This window comes from Lutra lutra, chromosome 12 (genome assembly GCF_902655055.1).
Source record: "Lutra lutra chromosome 12, mLutLut1.2, whole genome shotgun sequence".
NCBI lineage: Eukaryota > Metazoa > Chordata > Mammalia > Carnivora > Mustelidae > Lutra > Lutra lutra.
In genome coordinates this window covers 21,125,737-21,135,064 of record NC_062289.1, presented here as the reverse complement: position 1 = coordinate 21,135,064, position 9,328 = coordinate 21,125,737, and the positions used below count along the sequence as shown (strand labels likewise).

The following is a 9,328-nucleotide window of genomic DNA, read 5'->3' as shown; positions in this document are numbered from 1 at the left end:
TAAGTTAAAATTCAAACATGACATTAATGGGGGTGAAAGTGTTCTATAAATTATGAGATGCTATAGAAGTGAAATAAAAACGTGTCTTCCTGCTATAAAAACAAAAGCTGAGTAATCAACAAAGTAACTTATATATATACGCCCTTCTAGAGAAATCAGTGTGTAATTTAAATTTTTGGAGCCCACCCCAGACCCTTTGAGACATGCGGATGATATCTCTCTGTTCCTGTTCCCAATCACAAAGCCATCTCCAGCGAATCCTGTTGGAAGTGTCTGATGGAACCATCATCGTAAACCTGCACCTTCCGCGGGGACCGTTACAGTGTATTTTGTATGGAGGTCATGTCTGAATCCCCGCAGCGAAGGCAAGCGGGGTCGGGGACTGTGACAGCCCAGGCAGGGGCTACGGCCCCACAAGGTTTAGTTCGGCCTCCCTCTGCTTCTGTGGAGAAGCTTTCCGTCCTTTCTGCTCCGCAGACATCCCCGCCTGTGATGGAGCAACTGTCTCAGCAAATGAAAGGTCACTGAATGAGCTCCAGAAGCTTTGGGGACCTACACCCCAACCTAAAGCACCTTCTGTCCAGGAAGCACGGGCCAGACTTACACAAACATTTTTAAAGCTTCAAAATTTATTGCTGTACATTTTCGCATAGCATTTACTATGGAAATACTAATAGTGCAAATGTTTATTTTGGACTTTGTAGCATTTGAGAGATCACAAAGCTTTTTTATATCTTTTGCAATCATTTATGAAGACCTATTTTATTCAACTTATCTTTAAAATTCAAACAAGTAATCTTATATTCAGAGAGATTACATAATGCTTTCTAGATCTCTTTTCTAGGACAAAGAAATACACTGGAAGTCACCGGGGGCGTTCCTTCCCTCGATAATACATACGTCTCGCAATACCTGTCCCAGTGCAAGACTCATTGTTCATTTACAAATTCATTCAGCAAATATTTATTGACAAAACTGTTATGTGCTGGGCACTGTGCTAGGCTCTGGGGGCATTAAGATGAAAAGATGCAATCTCTGCTTTCACGGTGCTTACAGTCTAAATGTAGAAACAGACATGCAAACAAATTTACAATACAATACAGTAAAGTGCTTCCATGGAGGTATTTACAAAATGCAGTGGGAATCTGGAAGAGGGAAGAACATCTGCCTGGAGAAATCAGGAACAGCTTCAGAGAGGAGGTAGCCACTGAGCTGAGACTTGACCAATAACCGGGAAGTTGCCATGTAGACAGGCAGGCAAAGGGAATGACAGGTGCAAAGACACAGAGGCCCAAGGGACACTTCAAAGGACTGAGTAATGCGGTTTTTCTTGCGCTGAAGGTGCAGTGGGGAGAGTGGCAGGATGAGGCAGACAGATGGGCAGATTTCAGACCATGAAGAGCCTTTTGATCATTCATCCATTTATTCAACAAACATTTATTAAGTGCTTACTATGTGCCAGGCACTAGGCTAAGTGCTGGGGATTGAAACAGGGAACAAGACAGACACATCCTCGCTCTCATGGAGCTTACATTCTAGTAAGAGATAGACAAAAAGTTAACAAATAAATACAGATGTGGAAGAATTCTACAAAGGAAATAAACAGGAGTGCTGAGGCAGAAAATGAGTCTTATGGGGGGTGGAGAATAGTTACAGTTATTAGAAAATGCCTCTTGGAAGTGACATAAAACAGACATCTGCAGGGGTTATAACGAGAGCAAGCCCCAGCGGAGCGCTCACTATGCACCAGGCACTGTGCTAAACACTCTATAAACAGTATCTCACTTAGTCCTCACGACAACTCTATGAGGTAGGTATTATTATTCCTATTTCACTGAGGAGGAACGGGCTCAAAGAGATTAAGTAACCTGACAAGTCACACACATGGCAAAATCAGGGTTCAAACACAGGTTCTCTTCACTGCAAAGTGCTCACTCTTAAAAAGTTGTTCTTAAAATAATTCTTAAAAATTACACAGAGAGGTGTGAAATTTTGAGTGTGGAAATGATACGGTCATGTTGGTTTTGAGGACCATTCTGATGACTACATGGAGGAGAAAAGGGAGCAGTGGAGAGAGAAGGAGAAGGGAAGGAAGGAGGGAGGGAGGGAGCAAGGGACTGAAAGTCCAGAGGAGAGGAAAGGAGGTTGTAGGAAGGTGGTGCTTGCGGGAATGGAGAAGAGGTATGGGTATGAGAAGTGCACCTAGCAGTTCTAACAGGACTGATGGGACAGTGGATGCAAGGGAAAGAGCGGCATCTAGGATCACTCATGGGCGTCTGCCTTGAGCAATTGGATCAGAGGACTTGCTTTTACCCTAGTTAGGGAATGCAAGATGGTGGTAGATTTGGGGGATAAGATAATGAATTTCATTCTGGACATGTTGTCCTGTGGATATCTTGGGAATACCTGGATTTATGAGATGGTCCCAGTTGGACACCATGTAATGGCTTTCATACCTTGTTCTCTACCTGAGCAAAGTATAGAAGAACAAAAATCAAAGTTGTGTATGTGTGTACATTGTGTTTTTGCTTTTACAAAAGCTGTTCATAAAAGCATGTCTATCTTGGTTGGATAACTTTGTAAAAAGAACATGTGACCCCCAAGGTGAAGTTACCCCAAGCTTGATAACAAAAGAGAACTCATGAACTTGAGGAAGTCTAAGAAAAGCCTTTGGACATCCATTCTAAGTAGTTACAACAGGTGTTAAAAAGAAATCAGTATTAACTTCCTATTGCCAGCCCCACTGGGGCAGTTTGATGGGCCCAGAACATGCCTCCTTGGCCAGTGGTCTGCCCAGCGTCTGCAAGCATCCCTCTCATTTGCCAGCGAGACTGCTCTGAGGATACTAGTGGCCTAAGGCCCAGAGATCCAAGTTGAACATAAATCAGGAATTCCAAAAAGGTGTTATTTACGTAGTTTGGCATAAGGTCCAGAGAGACAACAGCCCCCACCTAGCCAGATGTATTGCTTTGACTATTTTCTCTCCCTTCCTTAGGAATGGGAAGGGTGCTGGAGGTAGCCGCAATAGAATGTACATGTGACAGTTACATGGACTTGGTCACACTGGGGACCACATCATTTTTGGGTCTAATGTTAGAAGAACTCAGAGTGAAGAAGTACGTATACCCTTCCCACAGAAAGGTATTATTTCTCAAAATGTGTTTAAATTTGCTAATGAACACTCCCCTCCTTTCCTTGGCATCAGATTAACTTAAACATGTTTTGATTTTAAAACTCACTTAATGACATTGTGCCAGTTCTAGTAATCTAGGTATCAAGGAATTCAAGCGGGAATGAAGTTACACTGAGGAGTTTTAACAACAACCAGATGCTAATACTGCGGAGGCCAGGTACTGATTAGAAAAGTGATACGATCTGGCTCACGAAGCACCTCCGTCTAGAAAGCTGCATCTCTCTGTGGCAAAGGGTCTAACCTGCACCTGCTAACTCGCAGGGCCAGTGGACATTAGAAGATCCAAAGTGTCCCAGAAAAAAACCGACAGATGTGGACCTGGCAGTACTATCTGGACGGTACCAGACGGTACTCTCCACCTCCGTTCGAAACCTAAGGCCCAGGGATCACAGCTGACTATAAATCAGGAATCCTAAGGGGGGAGGCTACTTATTATGTGTGCTCTTTAACAGAAAGAATCCCAATCAGTCTGTGAATATAATCATTTATTTGTCTTTACAGTGATGATGGAAGAATGTACAGGTGTCCTCTTTCAATAAAGTATAAAAATCTGTTTATATACAGTGAAGTCACAATAATCTTTAATTGGGAGATTTATTTGGTACTCCTGATCGGTTCATATTAAAACAGGGGAAACAAATATTTCACGTCAAGTGCTACATTTCCAGTAGATCGCACCTGGCATCAAAAGCTCAGCTTCATCTTAAGGGTCCTGCTTGAAATTACAAAAGTCTAATTTTAAGTCCTAGGACTCAAAATAAACATCATTTTTTGAATAATAGATATATACATCAAAAATACATCTAAAAAGGCATTGGTTAGCGCTATTAAAAAGCTCTATGTGCTCGGGTACGTTTTTTCTTACAAGCAAAACCCAGTGGAAACGCTTTTGTTCAATTCTAGAAATTTGCTCTTGGGGAAAGTTGGTCGAAAGTTACCTGTAAGGAAAAACAAACAAACTTAAGTACTGCGATGATTTCTCAGGTGAGGTCAGCAGAACTTTAAAAAAGTACTTAGAAGCTTAATTTCACTTAGAACCACATTTTTAAAGCCTTAACATTTAGTTATAGCACTTTGCACATAAAAAAAGTTTCAACATATCCCCTCATTATTTCAAGTGCTTTAATAATAAATTTATACTCATGTCATTTTCAGAGAAATCAAATGTATAGCTTTGTATGCTGACGCAAATATTTTCTATCTATAATTAAACCTGTACAAAAAAAGAAATCATACAAATAAAAAAAGAAAACCGTAATAGACAGCTAAATCCAAACAGGTTTTTTTTTGCCCTTCTTCTTATTTTTTCTTATTAACATAGGATGTATTATTTGCCCCAGTGGTACAGGTCTGTGAATCATCAGGTTTACACATTTCAGCACTCACCATAGCATGTACCCTCCCCAATGTCCACCACCCCGCCACCCCATCCCTCCCACCAAACACAAAATTTTTGAGAGAATTTAGAAAAACGTCAACTAACCATGATTTATTTTACTTCGGAGCATTCATGGCTGACAAGCACTGAAGCCTTCTCATCATTTGACCTGGCTGATCTGGTAGGAGCAATTGCTGACAGGACTATTTATAGATCTGATCCTGTATCCCATTTGTAGCTAAATATTTTGACATCTTTGGTTTTTACAGTTTTCTTCCTCTTGCAAGCACTCCTAAAATTTTGATAACCTGGCACCCCGTTATGACTGTAAAATTTTAACACAGTAAATCTCAACCTGTTATTGAGGACATACGTAAAACAATTAAATCAAGGCCCACGTTGCTAATAAGGAGCGTGAGGGAGCCATGTCACAATGAGGCTGACAGACCCGAACGGAACTACGTGATGCTGGTTCCATCTCTTACAGCCATGTGACGAGGGCCATGACCTACCCTTTGGTCAAGCCCAGTCCTACCTATTCTGCAGGTTATCATGAACACATAATGAAGTCCAGCAGCAGTGGTCTGGTTTATGAAACACTTTAAGTGTACAGGAAGCTAAATGAGTCAGTTAGGCAAATTTAATTTGCTAATTAAGGAATGCTTCTAATTCTTCCACAACCTTCAAGTCCACTAGCCTGGTCTAATAATACCATTCTCAAGTTTGCAGTGTGATACATACACTATGAAACTCTCTCTACCCAACATGCCGAAATAACAGCTATAGTAAGTATATATTAAAAGTCTAATCACTCAGTATTAATTAGTTTGTTCCCACCATTAACCACATTTGTGCCAGGCAGTGAGCAATGCCAGCTTTTATATGAGCAAAGTGCCTCGTCCCTGACACATGCTGGCTCACATAACTTAGGGTGCCGCCTTGATATGCACCTGCAAAGTAATCTGCGAAGCCAGCAAGGGTCTAGTGAAACCTCAGTTAGATGATCCTCAACTGTCTTAAACTGTTTTTAGGAGAGCCCGAGAGACAACAAAAAGCTGGAAAGCTCTGAAGAAGAGGAGGGCTTTTCTAGAGTCCGTTCTGAGAAAGCACAGACACCGTCCCGATGGCCACCCCGCGTTCCAGAGACAGTGTGGCGGAAGCCCTCAGACAAAAGAAACACGGTTCAGGCCTCCCTCCGAAGGATTTGACCAACACCAACCACACTCATCAGAGCCCATAAAACATACCCTTGCCAGAGCAGAAAACAAGAATTAAGATGAACATGGCATCTCCCTGTCCTCAATAAGGGGGAAGAAAAAAAACTTAAAATAGCACTGAACTGGATTGCAACATTCTGTGTGTTCAGAAAATGGTCACCAAATGGTGACACTGTCACTGAATATGTAATGGAAGGCATTACAATTATTACCTGATTTCTCATCCCTGCGGCATGAGCTGCGCTCCCTGAATTCCCACAAAGGCACAGATGGGATGGGATGGTTGTGTGAACCATGAACTCAGCCTCCCCGCACAGAGTACCCCGTCTGTGTCTATACCAAACAGGCCCCTGGCCCTCCCCACGGTGGTTCCAGGGAAAAACCTAGAGCCATCCATACCACTCTCCCCCGTCACTTCCACTCACTCACCTGATCCACTCGATTCTGTCTCCAAATACATCTCAAATGGACCTTTGCTTAACTCTTTTTCTCTGCACCCACTGTCAACACCCCTGTGAAGCCACTGTCTCTCTCGCTGCCAGACTACAACCGCCTCCCCACTGGTCACCCTGCTTCCAGGCTCTCCTGCTCCCATCCTCTTTCTCAGGGAACAGCCGCAAGGATCTTATAACCATTTTTTTTAAGTTTTGTTTTTTTTTTTTAATTTAATTTGACAGAGAGAGACACAGCGAGAGAGGGAACACGAGTAGGGGGAGTGGGGGAGGGAGAAGCAGGCCTCCTGCTGAGCAGGGAGCCTGATGCAGGGCTCGATCCCAGGACCCCGGGATCAGAACCTGAGCCAGAGGCAAATGCTTAATGACTGAGCCACCCAGGGGCCCCCACAAGGATCTTATTAATGAGCACATCTCATCACCTTCCTTAGGCTTCAGTGGATTCCCACTGGCTTTGATGTTAACCAGTAACCCATAAGGCTAAGTATGATTCGATTTACCTCTTCACATTCTCCCAACCCTCCCCAGATTACATTCTAACTGTGAAGATCTCTTTTTTGTTCCCTAAAGGCAGCAACTTTTCCTTGTTGTTTCTTTTGATGGGAACCCTTTCTACCCAGACTCTGGCCTACCGCTGCTCACCCTTGAGACTCAACGTCAACGTCACCGCCTCAGAGAGGCTTTGGTGACCCTTCACATCATACCAGCTCCCCTGCCACCGGCTCTCTGGGTAGTTTTGCTTTTCCTTCGGAGCACTTATCGCAGTTGGTAATTACGGAGCTATGTCAGCATTTGTTCAATACAACTATACAGTAAGTTCTGTGAGCACAGGGACTGTGTGGTCGTGGCCACCACTGTGTCCCCAGAACTAGCACTGAAGGTAAGAATGACTAGTGGGATGAGGGGCAGGTCCCCAGACTGAAAGGGACAGGCAGGACAGGTCCCAAAACAACTGGAGTTAGGACTCTCTGTTCCTTTTCCCTCTGTCTCTCTTTCTCTCCCTGATACCCTTCAGTTTTGGCTTCAAAGGACACAAATAAATAATCGGCTTATGGGGAGCACAAAATAAGACAAGACCCACCAAAGCAAAGCAGGATGGCAGCTGGAAAGCAAGGTGCCGCAGGAGCCCTTGGGGACTTGACCACAACAACCTAACGAGAAAATACAGCCATCAGGACACTGCCTGTGACACTCATGTGAGCTCACAATAGGGTCCAAGTTTGTATGCTGTAAGGTAAATTATTTATTCTCTTATAAAATGACCTTCCCATTCTTTCTGTATCAAGCCTGCGCTAGAGAGAACCTAGAAAAAACAAGGGTCTTTGCCTACCTTACAGCCGTAATTTTAAGGAGGGCACAACAGACCCCAGAAAGAGCGTGGTGGGGACAACAGCCACCTTCATCTCCTGCAGCCACTGCCCCCTCCCTGGAAGAGTCCTTTGTCCCTTCCCCTGCCTGTTTCTAAGGACACCTTGCAGGTTTTCCACCTGGCATTAAAGAAGGAGGTTAGATCCCTTGCGAGTGGCTGCAGGGCCGTGAATGTCTGCATGTCAAGAGGACGAAAGGACCCGATTCTTAAACAGAGAGGAGGCCAAAAACAGTACCTGCCTGTCTCTGCAGCGGAGAAGCTTTTTTAGATTCGGCTGAGGCAGGCTACAAAGGCCAAAAGCAAGAAAAAAAAACACCGTCAGTGGTAAGTCTCTCTCTCTCTCTCTGCTCCCAGTTTACCTGATCATCTTCTTAGGCTTCATCTCCACTGTCCATTTCAATATCCATCTCTTCCGTATCAGCAGCTCGGGACAAGATGTCTGCCATCAGTGCTTCTTCCAATTTTTTGCGTACTTGCTGTACTCGCTCTTCCTGTTTCCTTTTACAAAATACAGTAAAAATACACTGACAGTCTGGCAAGTAATGGGAATATGCAACTGGTACTACAGGTTATCTTTAGTTCAAAATCATGCAAATTCCTGAGAAGAATACATTTCCTTCTCCCCAGACTTTGCAAGACTTTCTCCTACGCCCACAAAACCAAACTGCACAGAAGGTGAGCCTTGCCAAAAAGAGGAATATTTAGATAAGCAGGTATTCCACACCTCACAGAGAATTCTGGTAGGAGTAGATTTAGCTCAGTGACTTTTTCTTCAACTTCAAAAACGTCAAGACTTGGGGTTGTTGTTATAAAGGATATTAGAAATAACTTGAAAGCAGGAATAAAAGAAAAAAATTATCGGAGAATAAAGAAGAGATTTTTTTTTTCAACCAAGCAGAGAGATGAAGTGAGGACATGACTGAGTTTGGCATTCTGCGGCTATGTTAGGGGAAAGACAGACAGAGCTCTCTCCCGGGTTCCCAGTCCTGCTGACAGCAGCATCATAAAGAAGCCAAGACCACAGGACCCTATGTACCATGGAGAGAAACTGAACAGCATCTCCTTGACATGAGTGGCATGGTTAAGAACATGCCACAAGTTTCTCTGTGTTTGGGGGATTGCAGTGGAACCTCAAAAGTGAAAGTTAGTAATACCAAGTCATAAAAGAAAAAAAAAAAAGTTTCTGAACCATTTGATGGGAAACAAAGCACAGGAAGAAAGTCTATTGTTATGTACTTAAGGTTTCAAAATCAGAAAAAAATTCAGTTCCCTGACAGTACAAAAGAGGGATTCCCAAAATAGCTGTTTTTTTTTTGTTTGTTTGTTTGTTTGTTTTTGACAGAGAGAAATCACAAGTAGGCGGAACAGCAGGCAGAGAGGAGGAAGCAGGCTCCACGCTAAGCAGAGAGCCCAATGCAGGGCTCTATCCCAGGACCCTGAGATCATGACCTGAGCCGAAGGCAGAGGCTTAACCCACTGAGCCACCCAGGCGCTCCCCTAAAATAGTTCTAATGAGGCAAGCTAGTAAATGGCAATTCACATCCAGAGCCAAGAGAGGAGGCCAAGAAGAAACACAAGAGAAGGGAAAACAATGGAAAGTTAAGAGTCTTAGGAAAAAAAACATGAAAGGGAAAGAAGCAAAGGTACGTGTAGAAGCGTTAGCCCTGACTTTCTAGTGGGACAAAGCACTTCTTGAGACCAGGGGAAAGGCATTTAGGA

The 9,328-nt window shown here is 43.5% G+C and overlaps 1 protein-coding gene across 2 annotated transcripts in view; it reads right to left on the bottom strand.

Annotated features, from left to right (window-relative positions):
• Positions 1–611: 611 nt before the first annotated feature.
• Positions 612–9,328, bottom strand: part of MBD2 (methyl-CpG binding domain protein 2) — a 70,072-nt gene continuing 61,355 nt past the window's right edge. Inside the window, exons 6-7 of one of the 2 annotated variants that reach the window (XM_047697087.1) lie at positions 7,969–8,107; positions 612–1,057 (exon numbers count right to left, since the gene is read on the bottom strand). In XM_047697087.1, the coding sequence (XP_047553043.1) occupies positions 7,981–8,107 (127 nt within the window). In that variant the 3' untranslated portion in view covers positions 612–1,057; positions 7,969–7,980. Of the gene's footprint in view, positions 1,058–3,661; positions 4,132–7,968; positions 8,108–9,328 lie in introns of those variants that run through there. The other variant, XM_047697086.1, reaches the window with a different exon arrangement.